General features: G+C 38.1%; 1 protein-coding gene across 10 annotated transcripts in view; it reads left to right on the top strand.

The window, feature by feature from the left end:
- TRPM3 (transient receptor potential cation channel subfamily M member 3) overlaps positions 1 to 27,806 on the top strand; it is a 536,370-nt gene that overhangs the window by 400,192 nt on the left and 108,372 nt on the right. For all 10 annotated transcript variants that reach the window (XM_049710919.1, XM_012535433.3, XM_004276399.3 and 7 more), the window contains one exon: positions 9,633 to 9,705. In XM_049710919.1, the coding sequence (XP_049566876.1) occupies positions 9,633 to 9,705 (73 nt within the window). The remainder of the gene's footprint in view (positions 1 to 9,632; positions 9,706 to 27,806) is intronic.

Here is a 27,806-nt window from a genome sequence, read left to right as displayed (position 1 = left end):
TAAATGTAAATGGATTAAATGCTCCAACAAAAGACATAGACTGGCTGAGTGGATACAAAAACAAGACCCATATAAATGCTGTCTACAAGAGACCCACTTCAGACCTAGGGACACATACAGACTGAAAGTGAGGGGATGGAGAAAGATATTCCATGCAAATGGAAATCAGAAGAAAGCTGGAGTAGCAATTCTTATATCAGACAAAAGAGACTTTAGAATATAGACTATTACAAGAGACAAAGAAGGACACTACATAATGATCAAGGGATAGATCCAAGAAGAATATATAAAATTGTAAATATATATGCACCCAACATAGGAGCACCTCAATACATAAGGCAGATGCTAACAGCCATAAAAGGGGAAATCGGCAGCAACACAATCATAGTAGGGGACTTTCACACCCCACTTTCACCAGTGGAAACAGTCACAAAGATCAATAAAACTATAAGCTGGTTCTTTGAGAAGATAAACAAAATTGATAAACCATTAGCCAGACTCATCAAGAAAAAAAGGGAGAAGACTGAAATCAATAGAATTAGAAATGAAAAAGGAGGAGTAACAACTGACACTGCAGTAGTACAAAGGATCATGAGAGATTACTACAAACAGCTATATGCCAATAAAATGGAAGAAATGGACACATTCTTAGAAAAGCACGACCTTCCGAGACTGAGCCAGAAAGAAATAGAAAATATAAAGAGACCAGTCACAAGCACTGAAATTAAGACCGTGGTTAAAAATCTTCCAGCAAACAAAAGTCCAGGACCAGATTGCTTCACAGGCAAATTCTATCAAACATTTCGGGAAGAGCTAACACCTGTCCTTCTCTAACTCTTCCAAAATATAGCACAGGGAAGAACACTCCCAAACTCATTCTATGAGGCCACCATCACCCTGATATCAAAACCAAAGATGTTACAGAGAAGGAGAACTACAGGCTGATATCACTGATGAACATAGATGCAAAAATCCTCAACAAATTACTAGCAAACAGAATCCGAGAGTGCATTAAAAGGGCCATACACCATGATCAAGTGGGGTTTATCCCAGGAGTGCAAGGAATGTGATACACCATATTAACAATTTGAAGGAGAAAAACCATATTATCATCTCAATAGATGCAGAAAAAGGTTTCAACAAAATTCAACACCAGTTTATGATAAAAACCCTCCAGAAAGCAGGCATAGAGGAACTTACCGCAACATAATAAAGGCCATATATGACAAACCCACAGCCAACATTGTTCTCAGTGGTGAAAAACTGAAACCATTTCCTCTAGTATCAGAAACAAGACTAGGTTGCCCACTCTCACCACTCTTATTCAACATAGTTTTGGAAGTTTTAGCCAGAGCAATCAGAGAAGAAAAAGAAATAAAAGGAATCCAAATCGGAAAAGAAGAAGTAAAGCTGTCACTGTTTGCAGATGACATGATACTATACATAGAGAATCCTAAAGATGCTACCAGAAAACTACTAGAGGTAATCAATGAATTTGGTAAAGCAGCAGGGTACAAAATTAATGCACAGAAATCTCTGGCATTCCTATACACTAATGATGAAAAATCTGAAAGTGAAATTAAGGAAACACTCCCATTTACCACTGCAACAAAAAGAAAAAAATACCTAGGAATAAACCTACCTAAAGACATAAAAAGACCTGTATGCAGAAAACGATAAGACACTGATGAAAGAAATTAAAGATGATACAAACAGATGGAGAGATATACCGTGTTCTTGGATTGGAAGAATCAACATTGTGAAAATGACTGTACTACCCAAAGCAATCTACAGATTCAGTGCAATCCCTATGAAACTACCAATGGCATTTTTCACAGAGCTAGAACAAAAAATTTAACAATTTGTAATGAAACACAAAAGACCCTGAATAGCCAAAGCAATCTTGAGAAAGAAAAACAGAGCTGGATGTATCAGGCTCCCTGACTTCAGACTATACTACAAAGCTACAGTAATCAAGACAGTATGGTACTGGCACAAAACAGAAATACAGAACAATGGAACAGTATAGAAAGCCCACAGATAAACCCACGCACATATGGTCACCTTACTTTTGATAAAGGAGAGAAGAATATACAGCCTCTTCAATAAGTGGTGCTGGGAAAACTGCACAGCTACATGTAAAAGAATGAACTCCCTAACTCGCTAACACCATACACAAAAATAAACTCAAAATGGATGAAAGACCTAAATGTAAGGCCAGACACTATCAAACTCTTAGAGGAAAACATAGGCAGAACACTCTATGACATACATCACAGAAAGATCCTTTTTGACCCACCTCCTAGAGAAATGGAAATAAAAATAAACAATTGCGACCTAATGAAAGTGAAAACCTTTTGCACAGCAGAGGAAACCGTAAACAAGACGAAAAGACAACCCTCAGAATGGGAGAAAATATTTGCAAATTAAGCAACTGACAAAGGATTAATCTCCAAAATTTACAAGCAGCTCATGCAGCTCAATATCAGTAAAACAAACAACCCAGTCCAAAAATGGTCAGAACACCTAAATAGTCATTTCTCCAAAGAAGATATACAGATTGCTAACAAACACATGAAAAGCTGCTCAACATCACTTATTATTAGAGAAATGCAAATCAAAACTACAATGAGGTATCACCTCACACCAGTCAGAATGGCCATCATCAAAAAATCTACAAACAATAAATGCTGGAGAGGGTGTGGAGAAAAGGGAACACTCTTGCACTGTTGGTGGGAATGTAAATTGATACAGCCACTATGGAGAACAGTATGAAGGTTCCTTGAAAAACTTAAAATAGAACTACCATATAACCCAGCAGTCCCACTCCTGGGCATATACTCTGAGTAAACCATAATTCAAAAAGAGTCATGTACCACAATGTTCATTGCAGCTTTATTTACAATAGGCAGGACATGGAAGCAACCTAAGTGTCCATGAACAGATGAATGGATAAAGAAGATGTGGCACATATATACAATGGAATATTACTCAGCCATAAAAAGAAACGAAATTAAGTTATTTGTAGTGAGGTGGATGGACCTAGAGTGTGTCATACAGAGTGAAGTAAGTCAGAAAGGGAAAAACAAATACCATATGCTAACACATATATATGGAATGTAAAAAAAAAAAAAAAAAAAACGGTTACGAAGAACCTAGGGGCAGGGCAGGAATAAAGACGCAGATGTAGAGAATGGACCTGAGGACAAGGGGAGGGGAAAGGCTAAGCTGGGATGAAGTGAGAGAGTGGCAGGGACTTATACTACCAAATGTAAAACAGATAGCTAGTGGGAAGCAGCCGCATAGCACAGGGAGATCAGCTCAGTGCTTTGTGACCACTTAGAGTGTTGGGATAGGGAGGGTGGGAGGGAGATGCAAGAGGGAGGAGATATGGGGTATATGTATATGTATAGCTGATTCAGTTTTTTATAAAGCAGAAACTAACACACCATTTTAAAGCAATTATACTGCAATAAATTTGTTTAAAAAAAACTGGTGAAATCCAAATAAACTCTATAGTCTAATTAAAAATAAAAGAAGGTGGTATAGAAACTAGAGTTTCCAATTATAGGAAAAATATATACTTTGAAGTTAAAAGTTATTTCAGTTACCATACAGGATCAAAATAAAGGTAGAAAACAGGAGAGGCCTGGGAGCAGAATCAGGGTAATGAATTAAAGAGCTTCTCTCAGATTAAGTGGGCCAAGAAATTCTATATCTACAAACTTTATCCTACAGGTATACTCAGCCATGTGTGCACAAGGGTATCCCCTGCAGTGGTGTTAATAATGACAGCAGATTGGAAACAACCCACATGTTCATTAATAGAAGTACAGGTATGTAGTGAAACATTAGGCACTAAGCAGATAAGGGTGCACATCTCTTCATGGTTGAGTAGAATGGTCTCCAGGATAGATTGTCAAGTGTAAAAGAGCAAAGTATAAACTACTATGTAAAGCTTGCCACCACTTGTTTGAAAGGGAGGCATATGCATTTCTGTCCATATATGTGTAGAGCATCTCTACAGCTAATAATACTGGTTGCCTTTGTCAAGGGGTACTGGAAAACTGAAGACAGAAGTGATATACTTAATTTTCACCATATATCTCTTTCTACTCTTGGGATTTTTGTTTGCCATGTGTATGTATTATCTATGCAGATATATGATTTTTAAAATTTATTTATTTATTTTTTATTTTTGGCTACGTTGAGTGTTCGTAGCTGCACACGGGCTTTCTCTAGTTGCCGCAGCAGGGGCTACTCTTCATTGTGGTGCATGGGCTTCTCATTTCAGTGGCTTCTCTTGTTGGCGGAGCATGGGCTTTAGGCACGTGGGCTTCAGTAGTTGTGGCATGTAGGCTCAGTAGTTGTGGCGCACGGGCTTAGTTGCTCTGCAGCACATAGGATCTTCCCAGACCAGAGATCGAACCCATGTCCCCTGCATTGACAGGCGGATGCTTAAACTGCACCACCAGGGAAGCCCAATATATGATATTTTTAAAGGAAAAGAAAGGGGTAGAAGGGAAATGATAAGAAAATCTAGAAAACATAAAGTAAGATGGAAGAAATAAGACAAAAAAATCAATAATCATATTAAACGTAGCTGAACTCTTTTCTGCCTTTCAGAGAGAGATTTTATTTGAATTTTAGAAAAAACATCTAGCCTTGCTGTTTATAAGATACACACCTAAAACAAAGTGATCACAGAAAAGTGACAAATAACCAGATGGAATAATATACCAGACAAATCCTAATCCTCCATAAGTGTATGTGTGACAATTACAATATTAATATAAAACAAAATATAATACAAAGCAACAGCATTAAATAGGAAGAGGAGATATTATATGCTGATTAAAAGTTCAGTCTACCAAGAACAGATTGTCACAAACCTTTTATACATTTATAAGAAGCTTCAAAACATACAAAGCAAAGAGTGTTTGCTTTCAAGGAATAATTGTGACATGTATAATCAAAATAGGAGATTTTAACATGCCTCTCAGAAGTAAGAAACAAGTAAATATGTAGAGTATTTGAATCAAAAATTAGTATGTAATCTATATATAATATTGAACTCTGTACCCAACAAATAGAGAATAAACACTTTATTCAAACAAAATAATACATTTACAAAATGTTACATATATATGTACATATAGACTCTAATATTAAAAACAATTTTAAGTAAAAGAAAATAAATTACATATATTTAAAAGTGAATGAAAACTACATAATGCATATGAAAACATGTGAGATACATAATCTTAAATGTATTTGTTAGAAATAAGAAAGAATGAAAATAAATTGACCAAGAAGTCAACTTCTAGGAAAAGAGCAGTTAAGGAAGCAAAAGTAGAAGAAATGAATGAGCAGGGAATAGTAACTTCAAATTTAAATAATAATATTGGTCAATAAAATGAAAACCCTTTTGACCCACCTCCTAGAGTAGAGGAAATAAAAACAAAAATAAACAAATGGGACTTAATGAAACTTAAAAGCTTTTGCACACCAAAGGAAACTATAGACAAGACGAGGGGCTTCCCTGGTGGCGTAGTGGTTAAGAATCTGCCTGCCAATGCAGGGGACATGGGTTCGAGCCCTGGTCCAAGAGAATCCCAAATGCCATGGAGCAACTAATCCCGTGTGCCACAACTACCGAGCCTGTGTTCTAGAGCCTGCGAGCCACAACTACTGAAGCCTGTGTGCCACAACTACTGAGCCCAAGTGCTTAGAGCCCATGCTTTGCAACAAGAGAAGCCACCACAATGAGAAGCCCGCGCACTGCAGCGCAGGGAACTCCCCCTTGCTGCAACTAGAGAAAGCCCGCTCAAGCAATGAAGACCCAAGGCAGCCAAAGATAATAAAATAAATTTTTAAAGAAAGAAGAAGAAAACAAGACAAAAAGACAACACTCAGAATGGGAGAAAATATTTGCAATGGACAAAGAATTAATCTCCAAAATATATAAACAGCTCATACAGCTCAATATTAAAAAAACAACCCAATCAAAAAATGGGCAGAAGACCTAAATAGACATTTCTCCAAAGAAGACATACAGATGGCCAAGAGGCACTTGAAAAGCTGCTCAACATCACTAATTATTAGAGAAATGCAAATCAAAACTACAATGAGGTATCACCTCACACTGGTTAGAATGGGCATCATCAGAAAATCTACAAAAAACAGATGCTGGAGAGAGTGGAGGAAAGGGAACCCTCTTGCACTGTTGGTGGGAATGTAAATTGATTCAGCAACTATGGAGAACAGTATGGAGGTTCCTTAAAAAAACTAAAAATAGAATTACCATATGACCCAGCAATTCCACTACTGGGCATATACCCAGAGAAAACTATAATTGAAAAAGACACATGCACCCCAGTGTTCATTGCAGCACTATTTAAAATAGCCAGGTCATAGAAGCAACCTAAATGCCCCTCGACAGATGAATGAATAAACAAGTTGTGGTACATATATACAATGGAATGTTACTCATCTATAAAAAGGAATGAAATTGGGTCATTTGTAGAAACATGGATGGACCTGGAGACTGTCATACAGAGTGAAGTTAAGTCAGAAAGAGAAAAGCAGATATTGTACATTAACGCATATATGTGGAATCTAGAAAAATGGAACAGATGAACCGATTTGCAAGGCAGAAATAGAGACACAGATGTAGAGAGCAAACGTACGGACACCAAGGGGGGAAAGTGGGGGGGAAGGGGGGGAATGAACTGGGAGATTGGGATTGACATGTATACACTAATATGTATAAAATAGATAACTAATAAAGTGCTGTATAAAAAATAAAATACAAATCAAAAAAGAACAGTAGATAAAGTATGTTATGATCATAAAAAGATAAATGAAAACCTGATTCTTTGATATGACAATGATTTTGATGAAGTGAAAAAGAGGAATCAAAAAAGCTGCCATATAATGCTATACATAAAAGAGATTTTTTAAGTAATAAGAGAATTCTGTGTACAACTGTATACCAATAAATTTGAAAATCTAGATGAAATGTTTGATTACATAGGAGAATATATGAAATTGAGTCCAGGAGAAGCAGAAAATCTAAACTGATTAGTAACTGTTGAAAAATTTATAAAGATGATCAGTGATCTATCCTTAAAAATGCTTCATCCTACTAAACCTTCCGGAAGGAGAATTCCTTTGTTACGCTAACCGTTCTAGGGCATAAGTAAATTTTAAAAGATTACCAATTCATACTGAAAAGTTAGTGCAACTCTAATACCAAAACTAGGCAAGAATGGTGACATGTACCAACCTCACTTACATAGTTGAAAAGATGCTAAATAAAATATTAGCAAATAATATTTTGCTAATTGCTGTTAAAGAATAATACATAAAAACCAAGGAATTTTATATCAATCTATCATACTCCAAAACTACTATTTCGATTCACATCCCCACCAAGAATAAGAACACCTGGTTTTCTGAATCTTTGCCAACACCAGGGGTGATAGGAGAAGACGACTCTGGTTTTCTTGTTTGACTTCTCTTTTTTTTCTGAGAAAGACATATAAATTGAGTAATTGATATTTTTAAATTTTTAATTTCAAATTAAAAAGTTTAGAGTAGGGCTTCCCTGGTGGTGCAGTGGTTGAGAGTCCGCCTGCCGATGCAGGGGACATGGGTTCGTGCCCCAATCCGGGAAGATCCCACGTGCCGCGGAGTGGCTGGGCCCGTGAGCCATGGCCGCTGAGCCTGCACGTCCGGAGCCTGTGCTCTGCAACGGGAGAGGCCAGAACAGTGAGAGGCCCGCGTACCGCAAAAAAAAAAGTTTAGAGTAATGGAGACATAATATCTCAGGTCAACTCAAGGGAAAATTATGAAATAAATTTCATCTTTGGATCCTCCAGCCTCCCTTTGGTGCTTCCTCTCCCTCTTTCTAGGATCCTTAGGTACTTCAGTCTAAGCACACCATGGGGATGGGGTGCCACAGACAGGTGGACAGCCATCCCCTCCACACCAGTTTTCCAGAAAATCTGTGAAGCCCCAGAGTACAATGCTATTTCAGGCTCCTGGACAAACAACAGCACACATATCTGCATCTCCACCACGCCCACCCTGAAATCCTTTAGCAGCTCCACACTGTAAACCTTCCTTTCCCCTCCTCAAAGCTGTTCCTAAGAAAACCTGATACTCTTATATTTCAGGGTAAATTTATCTATTTGCTACCTTGGAAGAATTTGCATCTGAAATGGGATCTCTAATTGGGCAGTGAAATTTAGGCATCTGCAGAACAAGTCGGTCAGATGTTTAAGGAATTCCGTTTGATGCCTAATTTCTGAATTCTTCTAAAACAATGAGAGATGTTATCCTGGTAGTCCACAGCTTGCTACCAGCTCAGCACACGGTTAATACCTTTCAAACCCTAGCCAGCCCTGGCTTAAAGAGTTGAAGATTTAGCCAAAATTCCACTTCTGCTCCTTGGTTCTTTCTCCAGTAGACCTGAAGTTTTCTTCCCAATAAGGCACTTCTGAGTTCAGAACAGAGAAGAACTACCTCTCATCTCTGTTCTTGGTTCCAGTCACACCTGTTCTTCTAACTTGATGCTGATACTCTGTCTCTGGATAGTGGACTAGAGGATTTCTAAGGCAACTGACAGTTTAACCGTGATTCTAGGTACCTGTTCTCTTCATCATGGTGGCAAAACTTAGAATTATACATTAGCAAATCCTACAAAGTTTACTTCCTATGTGGTTAGAAACAGGGAAGCCCTATTATTTTCCCAGTTTACAGATAAAGAAACGAAGTCTAAAGCAGTTGAGCACAGTAGTAATTCAACCAATGTATATATTCAAATAACCTTTTGGCTTCCTTAAGTAGCTTCCATCTGACTTGGAAAAAAAATCTTCATTATTGTTAAGCATGATGTGGGGACTTCATATTAATCCAACTTGTATTAACCCTTCACTGCTACATCTGTACTTTCCTCCCCATCATTCATCCCCAGAGAATACTTTTCTTACCAGAATTAAGAGGAAAAAATGTTATTTTATTGTGTGCTTTTTCATTCTTACAACCTGGATACTAAGTCATTCTCAAGAAGGTTTAAGGTTATTGAGAGGATTGAAGGATCTAGAGGCATCACAATATTGAAACCCTTGAATAACTATTGCTGAGGAGAGAGTGTAGTGATGGCTATATTGCACACGTGCATATACACAAAAACACACAGGGGCACACACATATGCATACATAGTGGGGCCACTTACTGAAGGGCATACTAACTAGCTATTTTTAAACACTTAATTTCTCAACTCATAGTTTAAATTATAGCTTACACATTTTTGCAAATCTGGAAAGTTTTAATTCTAAAACTGAAATGGTAGAAGGGGACATTTTCTTTGGTCTCTGGTTTCAGAGATTGTAACCATAATCAATGAATTATCTAAGTTGGTTTCCGTTTGGAGGCTACTGAGGCAATTCCCTCTTAATGAGTTGCAGACCCCTCTAATTGAATTCTTGGTATGCATGCTTTTCCTGTGGTTAAGAATCTACCTTATAGATATTAAGATAGTCTGTGTTCAAATATGGTCTCATTGATTTAATTTCTCTTGAGATAAAAAATGCATTGCTAATGGTCACCTTGTCTCAAATTTCAGATTACAGTATTTCGGATGGGATCAGAAGGACACCAGGACATTGATTTAGCCATCCTGACAGCTTTGCTTAAAGGTAAAGAGTTTCTACGTCCAGAGAGTGCAAAAATAATTTAAATGGATTAACACAGTAACCTTATGTCTCCTAAGAGTGGATATAATTCCAAATAATACCATGACACATCCAATTATTGATAACATAAGGGCTTCTGTTATAAGACATTTTTAATGCTATTAAATTCCCCTATAATGGACCTGTTACAGTGTGACTCAATTTCATAAAATTTAAGTGTACTACAGTTCATCCGTGTCCATTCAATCATAAAAATATATGAATTAAAAGGCTAATGTAGGGCTTCCCTGGTGGCACAGTGGTTGAGAGTCTGCCTGCCGATACAGGGGACACGGGTTCGTGCCCCAGTCCGGGAAGATCCCGCATGCCGTGGAGTGGCTGGACCCGTGAGCCATGGCCGCTGAGCCTGCGTGTCCGGAGCCTGTGCTCCGCAACGGGAGAGGCCACAGTGGTGAGAGGCCCGCGTACTGCAAAAAAAAAAAAAAAAAACCACTGGGGAATCTAAGTAAGACATGTAATGAATACAGAACTAACAGAAAACAATTTGTAGGAAATCAAATGTCCTGTGGACTTACACAATCATTTCAGAGATAATTACCATTTTATTTTATACAGTTCACTTCAGACATAATTGATGCTATCAGTAATTAATAAACTAATTAATTACTTACCTATTCTTAAGCAGAGAAAGAACTCTTTTTAAGGTATGTATTTGTTAATTTGTTCAGACTATAAAGAAGAAAGTTTAAAATAAAAATTCAAATGCCAAAAGAAATAGTCAATATGTTCTAACTTTAGAAAAAATTTCTTGTAAGAATGCTATTGATTAGATCATACAAAACAATGAAAATCACTGTTTTCAGAGTCATTTTCCTTTAAAACTGTATCTTTAAAAAAAAACTCTAAATTTGAAATAAAAGTGGGTAAAATCTAATGTTTTTAAACTACTTCTGAATGCATGCCCCTCCAACTCTATTAACTAGAAAATGCAGAATTATTGTCACAAACTAGTACTGATATAAATACACAATTAGTCTTGCTAAATAACTCATTTTTAAATGGCTTAATTAATTCTTGATAAAACAAAAATTTTGACATATATTCTAAAGTAGTTTCTGTCCAATAATTCTCTGCACCAGATACATTTCGTAAGTAACTAACACCCTAGAATGTTTACTGAGAAGCTGTCTTTGCTTAAAATTGGATGATTAATGAATAGGTTTTATGGGAATTTACTGTGACTCTGCTTTGAAAATTAAAAAATTATTTCTAATTATGTGTTCCATCTTTCCCACCCTTTTTTCTGTGTGTAGGCAGCTTAATACAACACATGCATGATTGCTTTCTTTTTAATATTGTTTTTTTTTAACCCAGAACTGTTTAGATAGCTTTATTAAGGCCAAAAAAGACATTCATGTTGACACTTTCATCATTTATATGCAATGCAAAGTTATTAAATATTATGCAATGGAAATAGATGAAATTTTGTCCCAAAGATATCTCCAAAGTCAAAATGTGTGGCATATTTATTTTAGGTTTAAAAGGGCGTAAGGGGGTAAACTGTGGGAGAACAGTGAAATATTTCAGGTAGAGATGAAATTCACCCAGTATTTTTTACAGTGTAGATTCTTAACAAAAGTATTATTAAGCCCTTCTCTGTATGAGACCACTTTTAATCTTCCTTGTGTCCTTTGACTGTAAATCAGGCTCCCCCAAATGCACTTGTTTCCTGATGGTTCATTTTACCTCTTTAGCCAAATCTTTAACTTAGATATCACGGAGCAGATTGGCCATGAGCATTAGAACCTTAGCATGGGCCCCCCAGACCTATGTCTGCTACTGGCCTCTTATTATTACTTCATCCCAAAGCCACCCTGAAGCCACAATACCCTCTTTCACCTTGCTACTCCCTTGCATTTTACAAACTTGGAAATTGAGGCCAAAGAGTCTAAAAGACATTCAAGATCATCAGGCAAATCAGTGGCAGAGCCAAGCCTTAAACTCAGGTCTCCTAACTTCTATTGTTTTGTTTACAAACATGTATGAGTCTTTGGGGCATCCAGGATTTCTTGGCTCTACACTGCCACAGAGATTTCAGGCATTTGTCCCTTTGACTCCACGGGTATCCGAGTGATAACAGATCAGGACATCGACTTCCTTAAAACTCTCAGAACACTTACCACGGCCCTCAGCTGCCAGATGATCTTAGCTGCACGCACAATATCTTAATGATGAAACTAGAATGCACACAATTTAACCTAACGTAATGGAAGAAGAAGTATAGTCTGACACTTGTTTTATTTTTAAAGATTAGACCTCTGGTGAAATATTGACTTAACCAGGAATTTTTTTAGTTACATGTGATAGAAACACAGTTCAACCTAGTTCAAACAAAAAGAAATAAAATAGTTCACACAGCCAGGAAGTCTGAGGGTGAAGTGAGTTCAGGCAGAGTAGCATGCAGGACTCAAATGGTGTCATCAGGGTCTATACTCCATTTCTTAGACGTTAGTCTGTACACTTGTTATGCAAAACAGCGATCAGTAGTGCCAAGCTCACATCCCATCCACTGAGCAAACCCCAATTCAAAAGAGCCATCTTTCCTCGTACTTACAATGAGAAGTCCCAGGGAGCATTTGGATTTGCTTGCCTTGGTTCAGTGCCCATCCCTGAATTCATCACCGTGGCAAATAAGATGGGAGAATCCCTGTAAGCATGAAATACAAGATGGGATCAGCTTCATCTGAGTCTCAGAGTTATAGATTCCCAACAACACAAAAAAGAGGTTCTGTAGCCAGAAAGTAGAGGAGGAAAGAGTGCTGAGAAGACCAAAAGCAACTAAAAAATATACACGTCTCTGCAGTTGTATTAAAAGAAGTACTGAGGGTCAAAGAGTGTCAGATTTACCTCACATGCAAGCACCTCATGCACCTTAGTGGAATAAATTCTTCACTCAGTAGACAAAAATGGAAACTAGGTCAAATGAATACTAATCAGGGTTCAGACATTCTCCCAAGGCATTCTCAGGCAGTTCACTTCAGGTAGACCTAAATATGAAATTTATGAATATTATTTACTATATATTGTTATTTATTACTATAATCATTATAACCTTTTCAGTTTTAATTGTCTGTACTTGATTATTTCTGCCAAAAATTTTAAAGGAGATTACAATCTTAACACTTTTTCCCCAAGACCAAAGTCTATCCCTTAGGAAAAAATGATTCTGGGAAGACCAAATCGTCCCAGGCTTTCCCCACTAGACACCATCCACCCCATCCTCCACTACCACCCCAACCCCTCAGAATAGTACTTACCACAGTGAGACCACCAGTAAAGGGCCTTATAATGGTAAGAATTACAGCCATACTCAAAGCATCGCTACTCCCTGATTGAACAAATTGCTTTACTTCATTGAGGCTTGGTTTCCCAATCTGTAAAATTGAGATAATTATCATACCTCACTTATAGTCATTGTAACAATTGTAATTAATAATGCAAGTGAAGCACTTAACAGTACCTGGAAAGTTCTGTTTAATAAATGATGGTTGGACAGATCATGATGATGATGATGCCAAACTAGAAATGAGGACAGGGACCACATCTGTTTTACTCATGACGATATACACATATACACAGTGCCTGGCACACCATCAGTATTCAGTATGTTATATTTGTTGGATGCATGAATAAATGATCAACAGGCTTTGGGATAAGTTTATATATATATATATATATATATATATATATATATATCTCCTAGTTCTTTGCTGGCTGTAGAATTGACCACATTATTTAACCTCTGTATGCCTCAGTTCCCTTAACTGTGAAAAGGGAAATTGTACCTTTCTCATGTGGGTTGGTTTAAAAGGGATGCATGAGATGGTTACAGTGGAAGCTCTTTGAGGGCAGGCACTCTGCCTTCTTCATGGTAAATACTGAACACTTAGTGCGTTGATACTCTTCCCCTTCTAAAACAGGCTTTAAAAATTCCTAGGGGATTAGGATGTCCCCCATGTCCAAAATCCAACAGAATCATAAAATGTTAATTTTGAAAGGACACATAAATTTGAAAAAACAACACCCTTGAGCATACATGTAAATAACCAGAACAGACCACAAAAGAAATTTAATCTTGAAAATGGTTGAGCACATGCTAAGCTGCCTTAAAATGAAGTTAATTTTCTGGCAAGTTTATTTTCTTGCATATCCAAGTAGATCTCAGAGCAATAATAGAGACCATGGTAGATAGCAATTTTGGACATTTCTGTTTGTCTCTAATAGGAGAATGCAATAAAAGAACTTAAATCTCTTAATCTTTTTATTTGTGTAACGTTTTACAATTCACAAAGCATTTTCGCATAAGTCTTATCATCTAATCTTTATAACAACTCTGTGGAATGGTTGCCAGTTTATTTATCTCCAAACTGGGCCTTCTGGGGCATGAAAGTGGGAGGTATAGATAATTATGACAGAACAAGCAGAATGAACCAAGAATGTCCAGGTTAAACTGGGAAGAGTGAGCATCCTGATTACAATACCCACCTTCCAATTAGGAAGTTTCCGGAAGAAAAGTATTATGTCTTCTTTGCCTTCATATCCCAATACCAGGAAGAATGCTTGACATACACTAAGCATTCAATAAATGTCCACTGATTGAAAGAAGTGAAGTTTAGTCCCAAGCCCATCAGTCACTGGCCAAAGTCATATAAACAACCTAGACATAAACTGGGCCTCCTTACCCCTTGAAAGTTCGTTGAGGTGGACTCCAACCTTTCAACTCAGTGATCCACAGAAATGCAAATTCCACATCCTCCCCAGGATTTCTGCAAATTCCTGGAAGATGTAAGTTCTCTTGGTCACCCCTGCCTTCAGGTTCCTGATTCCACATGTGTTATTTCTGTTTCTCATCACAGAAGGCAAAATGTAAAACTCAGCCTTGCCACAGTTTCAAAACAAAAAGCAAAATTCACTTACACAAAGCTTTTAACAGACATAGTAGACTTTTCTAAAAAAGTAGGTAGGGATGGAAGAGAAGTTCTCAATGATGCACAGCAGGCAGCTCCAATGTTGACGTCCTTTGGCTGTTTCACACAGGGACTTTCCATGGATCCTTCACCCTTGACTTCCCCAATGTCACACTGTCTCACAGTCTTCTTCCCCTCTTCTCCCACTGTTCTCTTCTTCATGCTCCCTTCTAAGAGTAAAACAAAGTCCTTCAAACAGAGCATTTCATCCCTGTTCTCTGACATTTTGGCCCTGGCCCTGAAGGGCTCATCTACCCTAAGCAGCTTTGCAGGGTATTTTTACAAACAAAGACAGTCTCCTTCCTAAGCAGAGTTCTGGTGCCAACTCATAGGAGAGAGTGATTTCTTCAGCTCCTTTGATGTAGGTAGTAAGTGAGAGAGTGGGGCTTGGACTTATGTCTCTAATCAGAAGATGAGAGTACGATGTTCTTTGCTCCAGGGCCATAATCACCAGCAGTACAAGTTACAATGTGCAGTAGGCTCAGATGCTTGCAAGAACTGTGAATATCGGCCCCCAGGTCTGCAGCTGTGGCAGGCCATTTGTAGCAGATTTTCAAGATTATGACCGTGTCCGTAATATTGTCTCATTGTAGAAGTACAAAGCTGGATAGAACCGTAAAGGTCTAGAATAGGGAGAGGCCTCTGCTGATGTTCAGACAAAGGGGAACTGGGATCCAGGTCTGCAGATGTCCGGGTCTGTTACTCCTTCCCTGCATCATGCAGCCAGTTCTGGAGGCACATGTTGTCATCCTTGGCCTCTTGTTACACAAAAGGTAAACACCTTTCACTCTGCAGCTCTCTCATGCATCAGGATTGGCACGGGAACAAAGCCATGTGCACGTTAAGCTAATTGCAAACCCAAAGCTCCTGAGCAGCTCTCAGCTTGTGAAGACATCATCACTGCCGACTGCCCAGCAGTGCTGCAGAATTATACCTTTTCTTCCTTGACTTGCCTGAGAGCAATGAATCAGCCATTAGTTAAATCACTTATTGAATATTCTGAATTACATAACCATGCAGATTGGTAAGAGCATGATTCCAAAATGAATAGTTTACATTAATAACAAAAGTAATAGTGATAACAATAGTAAAACATGTAACAATAACAACTAATATGGCACTTACTATGGTACAAGCATTAACTAATTTAGTTCTCACACTACTACAGTAGGGCAGGTACTATCAGTATTAGCCATTTTACACTTGAGGAAACTGAGGCACAAGCAGGCTGCCTTGGCCAAGGTCACACAGCTAGAAATTGATGGAGTCTGGACATGAACTCAAGTTATTGGAGTCCAGAACACTTGCTCTGCATCCTAAACCTCTATGGCCAGGATCAGATATTAAGGACTACCCCCATTTTTTACATGTTCTGAACAATAAATGGTGGCTAAACTTTCCTTGATGTATAAAAAAAAATACAGATTCCTAGTTAAATATGGTCCACTGAATACGTGGATCTACTATTATTAGTCTCCACTGAATTCCTCTAAAACAAGAGTAAATGGTATGTATGTATTTATTTATTTATTTATTTTTGCGGTACGCGGGCCTCTCACTGTTGTGGCCTCTCGTGTTGCGGAGCACAGGCTCCGGACGCGCAGGCTCAGCGGCCATGGCTCACGGGCCCAGCTGCTCTGCGGCATGTGGGATCTTCCCGGACCGGGGCACGAACCCGCGTCCCCTGCATCGGCAGGCGGACTCTCAACCACTGCGCCACCAGGGGAGCCCTGGTTATTTATTAAAAGCATTGGAGCAGAACAATATTTTGTGTTCACCACACTGATTTCTCTTCTTGCACACTGAAGATTAAATATCCTAGCCTTCCTTCGAGAGAGGTCGGGACCATGTGACTGTGCTTCAACCAAAGGGATGTGATCAGAAGTGGTGTAAGCCATTTCTAGACCTGGAAGATGAAAAGTCAATGTAAGAATGGAAAATAACACACCAAAGAAAACTGAATACTAAGCTAATACCAAGCTGACTTACACTTCAAAATGCTCAAAAGGCCCAGAAAAGTGGGGCACACAGAGCCTTTTTAAAGAAGTAGCCAGAATGCCATATCCACTCCCCTAGACTCCTGTACACTCCAAAACCCTCTCCAATCAAAAAGCAAAGATTTATTCTCTGAAGAGGGTAAAACATATTCTCTGCACCAGGAGACACCAGGTGCTAGGTGAGGGCTAGGCTATAGAACTGACAATGGGGTTGCTAAATAAATTAATAGATATTGGATGCTGAGACCCCAGCCCTTCGCCCTCCACTTGGTTCCCAGCATGCTGGTGGCTGGGGTCTTCATCCTCCAGTGAGGAGACTGGAAGATCCTTTTTTGTAAAACCACTCCTAACACCCATTGGCAACTCTGACATATATATAAGCCCTTGATAATTTAGGGACCTCAGTACTTAATTCTGAGAATTACTGTTCTCAGTAATTACTGAGAATTACTGTTTCACTATACAGTTGGTGTTCTGTGTGGTAATTGTTCTCCATCCAGGAGTGTCTACATGGCAATGGCATTATTAACCTGATAAAATTATTAAAATATTATTATTAACCTGGTAAATTTATTGTCAGGAACATGTAAGACACTCAAAATATTTGCACAGTGCTTTAACAAAACAATTTTTTCATCTGTTATTCTATTTAATCCTCAATCCCTTGAGGGAGATATTGTTGACCTTGTTTAACATGAAGAAACTCGGTCTTGGGAGGATAAGTAACATTTCCAAGCCCCCCAGGTAATATCAGGGATAAACAGCCTAATCACTGGGGCACCTACCATAAGGCATTATCTTAAGTGCTGCGAAGTCTTCAAAATCTTAAAATATGGTAGAGTACACACCCCAATGTAAAATGTAAACAAAATGCTAAAAAAGTGCAAATGAAAGAGACCCCGGGTTCAGGGGAAGTTTTATTATAGAGGCAGCATTTGAAATGCACCTCTGCAGTTCAGAATACTAAGCCTATTATATTGAATAAACAGCCTAGAGAAATCCAAAATAAATAGTATGCCAATTGTTTTTTCAGAGGAATTTAAAATCAAGAAGAAGATATATATTTTTTTCTTTTTCAAATTATTTTCCCATTTAGGTTATCACAGAACATTGAGCGGCGTTCCGTGTGCTATACAGTAGGTCCCTGTTGGCTATCTATTTTAAATATAGCAGTGTGTACGTGTCAATGCCAAACTATCATCCGTACCCCCCGCCCTTCCCCTGTGGCAACCACAAGTTTGCTCTCCAAGTCTGTGAGTCTGTAAGAAGAAGATACTTTTTAAAAATCTTATTAAGACTGAAAATCAGAGCCTCCAAATAAACAGGATATAAGAATGTCCAAACAGGGTTTCTTTTGCCTGTACAGGTGTGCAACATTTTATCCAATCAGTACCTTCCTTACAATGTATTTGTAAATTGTATCTTTTGAACTGTATCATACTTTAGACACACTTGTACATTCCTAATTAAGGAAAGAATAAGCCCTTTTGCAAAAGAGAATCCTTTTACAAAAATATCATCTAAGTCACTGTTCTGTAAGTATTCATTTTTACAATATTGTTACCAAAAGTGGGGTCAGGCTGCTTGTCCCTCTGAAGCCGATAAAGAGGCAAGGCTGGTGGAAAGGAAAGTTTGCTTTATTTCAGAGGCCAGCAACTGTGGGGGAGGGTGGAGTCCTGCCCAAAGGCCGACTCCCTGCAACTGACAATCAGGGGGCAAGAGCTTTTATGGGCGGAGGGAGGGGGCCACATGCAGAAACAGCACAGTCAGTTCTGCCAGTCCTCTTGAAGTTGGTCATGCTGTAGTCTGATCAGTGTCATCTTGATGTTTTCAGTAAAGTTAGTGTTCAGTTCCCGGTCAGTTTGTTTCCATTTCTTTGAGCCCAGTTCTCAGAATTGTGGCAGCTTATGTCATGGCTACAGTCTGGTCATCATGTAGTTCACTTCTTCCACCTGGTGGGGGTTTCAGTATCTACAAAACAGCTCACAGGATATGGCTCAGAATATTATTTATAGCCCTTGAGGAGGAACTAAAATAAAGGTCCTTGAGTTTGCTTAATGACTAAACTTTTTTTTTTTTAATAAATTTATTTATTTACTTTGGGTCTCTGTTGCTGTGCGTGGGCTTTCTCTAGTTGCGGCGAGCGGTGTCTACTCTTTGTGGCGGTGTGCAGGCTTCTCATTGCGGTGGCTTCTCTGTTGCAGAACATGGGCTCTAGGCGCGTGGGCTTCAGTAGTTGTGGCATGCGGGCTCAGTATTTGTGGCTCACGGGCTCTAGAGTGCAGGCTTAGTAGTTGTGGCACATGGGCTTAGTTGCTCCGCGGCATGTGGGATCTTCCCAGACCAGGGCTCGAACCCGTGTCCCCTGCATTGGCAGGCGGATTCTTAACCACTGCGCCACCAGGGAAGTCCCTTAATGACTAAACTTTTATTATTTTGTCCTGTTTGACTGTTTTCCTTTGCTTCTGCATTTTCTCACTTCTCTGATTAAATTTATTCTTTGACTAAAGTTTTTCTACAGATGAAAGGCAGGCAGTGGACATGGTGGGGAAAGGACCATAGGGTCCTGCTCCGTTTCAGCATGAGACTTTCAAATGGAGAACTCCTATTTATGACTATCAGGAAGGGGTGGCAGTAGAGGTGGGATAATTGAAATGAATGGAGCTGGTAGGGTAGAGTGGATGGAGCCCAATTTCGGACCAATCTTTTCTGTTCCAAAGGAAATGAAGAACACTGAATTCATTTTGGGTCACTTCAAAAACTGGCATGACTCTTAGGTAGTCTTCTAAGGACTCTATCCAAAATAAGAGACTCAATAATAGAATCCAAAGGAGGACTCAGGAGATTACATATATATTTATTTTACTTATATTTATATTTATTTTATATATATATATTTTTTTTTTTCCCTTTGCGAGTAGAAACTTTGGTTCAACCTTGTTTTCCCCAGGGCCTAAAAGAAAGGCTGATGGAGAAATTGGAATTCAATAAAAATCTGTTGAGTAAATGAAAACAGCTGGGGATCCAGCTCTCTTCTCTAAAGTCAGCCCTTAGAGGCAGTGAAATGAAGACATCAAGAATTTCAGCAAGGAGTGGGAGGTGGGGGTAGGTGAAATGGGTGAATGTGGTCAAAAGGTACAAACTTCCAGTTATAAGTAAGTTCTTGGGAGGTAATGTATAGCATGGCGACTTTAGTTAACAATGCTGTATTTTATATCTGAAAGTTGCTAATAGAATAGATCTTAAAAGTTCTCATCACAAGAAAAAAATTTGTAACTATGTGAGGTGATAGATGTTAACAAAATTTATATTGTACACCTAAGACTAGTACAACATTTTATGTCAATTATATCTCAGTAAAACTGGGGGAAGATGTTTTTAATAAATAAATAAAACCTCAAGCCCAAATGGCTTGACTAATAATAATAATAATTAAAGAAGCTGATATGTGAATTTTAAGTAACATTTTACTGTCAATTTTGGACCTAATCATAGGGCATTAGAGAATATTCTGGCTTACTTCATTAATGCAATGTGGGTTATTTTGTGATAAAGGAAGCAAAAACCTGTTTGCCTGCTTCCCTTTTTGTTGTAGGTATGATGTTCTAAATTTGTATGAATCAGAAAAAAGAAAAGTTCAGCTCTTAAAACCAGATTGCCTGAGTTTGAATCTCATCTCTGAACCTCTTAGCCATCTCACCTTGGACAAGTTTCTGTGCCTCAGCTTCCTCATCTGTAAAATGAGGATAATGGCACCTCAGAGCTTGTTGTGAGAATTCAGTACATTAACACTTAGAAACAGTGCCTGGCACAAGCTAAGCATGAAAGGAATATTAGTTATTATTATCTTTCTTATTTACTAAAGATAAACCAAGAAAGAAAACTCCATCTCCCCACAAAGGGCTCTTTCACTCAGCTGTCTGGGTTTTCTCTTACAAGCCAAATCCGAATTTCTTCAGCTAAAGTTAATCCAATTTTTCCTGATTCCTTTTAACTTTCTCCTGGGAGTCTACCTGAAGTTTTTTTTACCAAGAGGAGATAGTTTTCATTCAAGGCAAGAAAATAGAGCAAAGAATAATTATCCACAGACCTCACATACTTTATATGTGTGTGTTTCAAGCCTTTAATTTGTTTTTTCTCAACATAGCAGCTGCATTCCTAAGAGATGCTCACAAGGCTAGGTCATGTCTCTACTCTGAGAGATAACTGAAGGTGTATCCTAGCAACCAAGTCACATGGCAGGGCCTTTCAACTACTTTCCTTCCACCTTTATGGTTTTCATGTAGGTAGAGAATCTGAAATCTTTAAATGAATGGATGGATGGGTTTTCACTGACTTACTGCATTTAGTTGCAAAACTTACCAGTAAAGTAAATTGATAGAAATGAATAGAATTCCTGGGAAGAATATTTAATCCAGACAAGATTCTTTAGATAAGACAAGGAAAGGCCCAAAGATCCCAGCAAGAAGAAATGTTCCTCAATTAATATAGGGATGGGCGGCATCATCCTATATATCACAGAATCAATGCACTACTAAGACCTTGCAAGGTCAGTACCTCCTGCCCTCTCCCACCACCACCCAGTCCATCAGCTATCCATGCTTAACTATCCAGGTCAAATGACTCACCCAACATTTTTATTTGGAAACTCTCCCAAAGAGAGTCCACAGCTCTATTTACAACCCACTGAAGTGTTTAGTGACCCTCAGGGTAATAAAAAACAAAACAAAACATAACTTTCCCTAATAGTGATGCTCAAGTCCCTAAATAAATATTGCCTGCAACATGTACCCATTGGTGCCATGACATATTTGGGATGCCTTACCTCAGGTGGGCTCTAACTCTGCTCCAAAACTGCTTCATTCTTTAAGCCTCAGCCTCAGACACATTCTCCATGTTCCTTCCTTCTCTTCAAGTCCCCACTTCCTCTCACTCACAGCAGATGGTATCCCCTCTTACTTAACTTACAGTATTTAGGTTCATCTAAGCTCCCTTCTTTTCCTCTCATGAATATGTTTCTTCACTCAGCCTCATTGCTTTTCCTCCTCTCCCTGAAGACCTCTCTTTGCTAAAACCAACTACTCCCTGGCGTCCATTCTCCAGGAACTCAACCATCACACACTTGCTCTTCTTTCCTCTTACATTTTCAATGCCTCCCTCACCAGTGGCTTTTTCCCTTCTGCTATAAACACGCTCCAGGTACTTGTCACCTAAGAAGACCTGGCTCCTCTCCACCAGGACCCTCAAGGAAGCATCCTACTTTTCTCATTTAACCATCAAACTCTGAAAGGTAGCCTGCCTTTCTACCAGCATTCCTCACCCTTCACTCACTCTAAATTCTTGACTGACTTACTCACTCTGCAAATTCTTACATTCCATATTCTATCCCAGCCAATTTATTCACACAGCTTTCAGTGACTTGATGTCGTCTTTATCCTCTTCTTACTGCAACTCTTTTCTATTTTGAGGGAAGGCCTCAATTTAAAGCCTAGTTCTACAGGTTAATCCACCTCTCTGAGCCTCTATTTTCTTTTCTTTTTTTTTAATTTTATAGTTGCTTTATTTAACAAAATTTATGCCAACTTCTCTATCTATATACATATGTGTTTCAAAATCAGAGCAGCAGACACACAAACTGTTAACACAGGATTTATAATAAATCTTAAAACATGTTACACAATGTTTTGTTTTCTGCTCATACTGACATTGACAGATTCAAAATTATTCCAAAGGCTGAGCAGCATCATGTCTTCATTTTCTCGGGTGGTTTATATGATATGTCCTAAAGAAAGAGGGATGGAATTTTTGAGGGTTAATACATTGTGTTCAGTTTAGTTCAACCAACAGTTCTTGACCCATAAGAGGGGCTCACAAAGTGTTTTGGACTGGGGATAAAAATTTGAATAAAATAGAATCTATTTGAGTATACTTTAAAAAGCTTTTTTCACTGTCATATCATAAATATAACAAGGTCATCTTGTTTCTGATCCCCCAAAGTAGGAAAATCTATTTTAAAAAATAAATTAAAAATGATTTTAGTAGTAAGTACTATGAATAACATTTAGTGAGTAGAGATCCTTCACAATCAAGGTAAGAAAGAGTGGACAAATACTCAACACAGTTCTGCCCCTACCTTCTCCAATTTTGTTGGAAATATGTTCATTTCATGACATGAAGCTACATGTTGACAAGATGTTTTCTAAAGTTCCTTATATGGGGAAGACAGCCATTTTCTGCTTTCTCGTTTTTTTTTACAACTTCCGGAGCCCTCTTAATTCCTTAAAAAGTAAGTACTATAGTTCTGAAAATCTCAAAAAGCTTAGCTACATATTCTATTCACAAAAATTTTTGAGCCTCCGTTTTCTGATCTGCAAACTGGGGATAAAGGTATTCACTGTACAGATCTTTGTGAGCATTAAATGAGATAATACATATAAAATGCCTGGCATGTAATTGTATATATGATGGTAGTTATTTTTATTTTTCATTGGTGTCAGAGATACTGAATATTCTGCCTTTCTGACTACTCCTTTGTTTTCTTTCATTAAACCCTCTTACTTCCTCACTCTGCCTCTGTCAAACTTTAAAAGTACCATAACTTTAAACAGCACATCTGCATGAATAACCTCCAGACTCACCTCCGACCCTAGCTTCCCTCCCTGCTCCCTAGGTAGTCAAATTCAATCAAATTAATTATCATAAAAATAAATATAAATAAATGAAAATAAATTCTTTGCCCAAAAAGCTAATTTCTACCATTTATGTTCATATAACAGCCATCCTTTTGGCTATCGAGGTTCAGAGCCTTCATCAAGTTCTTCCTCCTTTTGTGTGAGCAAATCCTTGTTAATTCTGGACATTTTTACCACCATAATTTCCTTTATGTCTATCCCTTCTTTTCCCTCCTTGCTCAGTCAGCATCGTTAGGCCTTCAGGACTTTTGATCTGAATTATTGCAATGGCCTCTTAAGGGATCTTCCTGCTTCTTGTTGAACATATTCCTATCCATCTTCTATGCTTCAGTTAGAGGAATACTACTAGTGCAAAGATCTGATCAAAACACTCTTCTACCTACAAAATCCTTCAGGACTTCCAGTATAGACCTGCCAACATAAATTTATCATTATCTTCCTAGAAAGCTTCAAAAATCAATAATGAAAAAGGAAGACAACAGCAAACAAACTCCATTTTTGGTAAACTAGGAAAAATTCCAAAATATTTGTATATGTGGGACATTTGTAGGAGGAAAGGGTGAAAGCTGAGGAGAGAGAAACCAGCAGTGACAGTCCTCAGAAAGCACCAACAAAAATGTAATTCCTAGATGTGAGGAACACCCTAAGGTACAAAGTTCTCTCCTTTGTCAGGAACAGCATGTGCAAGAACAAGAGGGAGTTGGATGGTGGCAGGAGACCCTCCTGTTCCTGACTTAGTACATGTAAGTAGAGGAGGTGAGCCACATATGGAATTATTCAGATAAGCCATGTTTGCAGGAGAGAGTTTTCCTTCATGGTAGCTGGGAAGAAAGCCTTCCAGCTGTGAGTAATAACTGGCCTGGAATGCTACTCTGGGCCCATTATAACCCAACTCACTGAATGATAAATAATAAAAAAGGAATTAGCATAAGATTTATTCTAAGAAAAAAATAACAAAAGAGCAAAATGTATTCACAGAAGACTAATACTCTATAAAAATGTTTCCAGGGAACAGATGAACATTATGAGTAAATACTTTACCATGAACTTTAAAAAAAATTAAATCTCAATGAAGCACTTATCTATGAAGAAATACTTCAGAGTTGGAATACCAAAATTCAGGTAAGAGTAGGTGAGGCAGCAAGAGGAGATAAAATGTGAATAGCACTCAGGAATAAAGTAAAGGGGGAAAAAATAAAATTATCACAGAATTGCAGAAGAAACAGAAAATGGTACAAGATCAGATACACATTGTGAAAACCCCAGTGCAGGACACAAAGAATAGAAATGAGGAAAATATTTATAGAAGATAGAAAAGAGATCCAACATAAACATACTTGGTGACTCCAAAGAAGACAACCAAAATAACGGATCAGAACAAATATTTTGAAATATAATTACTTAATTTAAAAATATAATTTAAGAATTTTTTTATTCAAAATTTTTAAAACTTTGACCTGGATATTGAAAGGGCTGCGTTATGCTAGGAAAAAAATGGATTCAGAATCCTCAACACCCACACTTAAAATCCTAGTAAAGTTACTGAACATCAAAGAAAAATAAAAGATACTTTGGGCCACCAGGAAAAGTAATCAAGTCTTTTATGAGGTGAAAATCAAGCTGGCCTCAGACCTTCTTACAGTAACATTCAATGCCAGGAGTCCATAGAGGAGTAGATTTTATATTGAACCAATGTCATTCAACTACAATGACTACTGAAAAAGCAAAACAAAACAGTTTAAAACAGTCTAGAACCCTGGCAGTATTGTTCCCTTAAGTTCCTCTTAAAAAAAACTATTGGAGAATTCAAGCTACCAACCAAGAGATGCTAGGTTGGTAAAATCACTAATTGTGAGCATTGCTACTAGAATCTAATAGAACTAAGACTAAAAATAAAAATGGGAATTTGAGTAACAGAACAGAATGTAAATGTTACTTTCCATTTACATAACAACAAAAAAAATTAACAGGAGGAAAAAGGATGAAGGTAAAGTTGGTAGGCTTTTTGCCCATTATTATATCTATGCCTTTTGCCTAAGGAACATAATTTAAGACACAATTCAAGTATTAGTAAAAGAAATATAAGCGTATTTGACAGCACAGAGTAAAACACTAAAAATACAATCTTATATTCTAAAACTGAATGGTGGAGGAAAGGAAAGGGAGAAAGGGTCCATGCACTAATTTTATCATGATTGCAATAGAAAACTAATTAATGCTTGCTGTCTAGAGAAACATAATTAGGAGCCCACCCCAGACCAACTGAATCAGAATCACCATTTAAACAAGATCCCCAGGTAAATAATATGCACATTAAAGTTTGAGAATTGGTACCATAACAAATTACCGCAAACTTAGTGGCTTAAAATAACAAAAATGTACTCGTAATTCTGGAGGCCAGAAGTCTAAAATTAAGGTGTTAGCAGGGTTATATTCCTTCTAGAGGCTTCAGAGAAGAATCATGTCCTTGCCATTTTCAGCTTCCAGAGGCTGCCTACATTCCGTGACTGTGGCTCTTACCTTGCATCAATCCACCCTGTTGCTTTCATTTTCACATGTCCTACTGCTATGATCCCCCTATGTTCCTCTTCTAAGGACTCTTGTGATTACATTGCATAAGGCCCATCAGATAATCCAGGACAATCTCCCCATTTCAAAATCTTAATTACAGCAACAAAATTTTTCTGCCATATAAAGTAACAGCCTCACTGGTTCCCAGGATCAGGACGTTGACATCTTTGAGAGATGGGGGCATCACTCAGCCTACCACAAACTCCATTTGTTCAAGTCTCCCTCATCCTTCCCCATCTCTCAGAAAATTCTACTTCCTCCTTAAAGTTGCTCTGACTTAACTGACAAGAAGTGCTCTAGACTTATTTGTATAGCTTTTACAGAACTTACCACTTTGTTCTTTGATACAGAGATTTGTATACTTGTCATATCTCTCCTTTTATTCCATTCCACCTCCATTCTTATTAGATCATAATTTCCTTGAAGGAAGAGTTAGGAGACATGCTTCCATTCCCGTACTCTGCTGACAGTGCACACACTGATTTCATCAAGGACTTCTTAATTGCCAAATCCAGTGCACACTTTTGGGTTCATTTATTCATTCAAAAAATAGTTATTAAACACCTATTATGTGCCAAGCACTGTTTTGGACTCTAAGAATACAACAGTGAATAAAGAAGACTCAGTCCCTGACCTCTTGCAGTTTACATTCTGGTGAAGGAAATAAGTAATAAACTAATAGATGCATAAGCTAGTGCTCAGTAATGAGAAGAGTTGTGAAGAAGGAAGACCAGTCTTTTCACTTGCTCTCTTTGCAGAATTTGCCCTAATGCCTATCCCCTCTTTCTTGAGAACCTCTCTTTCCATAGTTTAGGAAACCATGATCTCCAGTTCTCTTCCTATCTCTCTGTTTGTGTGTGTGTGCTTTCTTTCTAAACATTTGCTTTACTTTCATGCTTTTTAAGTATTGGTTTTTCAGTTACCCATCTTCTGCTGTCTTCTTCTTGTCACCTTCATGCTAATGTTTCCCAAATCTGTATCTCCAGGCCTGACCCCTCCCCTGCCGCAGACCTCAATATCTAGTGGCCTCTGGTCATTCCCACCTGGACATACCACAGGCATTTAAGCTCAACATCTTAAAGAATGAAATTTTTCTGCCCCCAAATGCTTGTTATATCTTGCATTGCCAATCTCAGTTGGGTTCCCAAGCTGGAGACAGGGGATCACATTTGACTTCTCTTTCTCTCTTGCTCCCCACTTTAAATCTTACCCAAGCCTATCAATTTTGCTTTCTAAATATCCTTCCATCAAAGCTGCTTCTTCAGGTTCTCATTATCCCTTTCCTAGAATGCTGCAAAACTTTCCTAACTGCTTCTCCAGTCCACTGCTCTTCCAATCCATCCTTCACACTGCTCTAGTGATTTTCCTAAGTCATAGATCTGACTGCGTTGTTTCTGAGACAGAGTCCTCCAGTGGTTTCTCCATGACTTCAGGATAAAACAAAACTCCTCCACATTATTTATGTCTTTCTATTCTAGCTTCATCTCTCTCTGCTTCTAACTCACACTATACCCCAAGCATTGAATCTTCAATGTCTTCCCATGAATTTTCCAAATTCACTGAGTTATTTAACTCCCCAATCTTCGCATACATGATTCCCTTTGCTAGAACACTTTTCTTCCTCTCATTTGTCTAGTGAACTAATCCCTTAAAACCAGGTGTGGCCATTACTTATGCAGGGAAGATTACCTGTAGAAAGAGGAAATAATAAAACCATATTTTAATGTCTTATACCTACTTGTTTTCATTTCTATGTCAGGACCTTTGCACTTGATGTTTCCTCTTCCCAAAATGTTTTCCCCCCAATTCTTCACATG

Source organism: Orcinus orca, chromosome 6 (assembly GCF_937001465.1).
Source record: "Orcinus orca chromosome 6, mOrcOrc1.1, whole genome shotgun sequence".
NCBI lineage: Eukaryota > Metazoa > Chordata > Mammalia > Artiodactyla > Delphinidae > Orcinus > Orcinus orca.
Note: the sequence above shows the minus strand (reverse complement) of the source record. Positions and strands in the feature narration are given on the sequence as shown.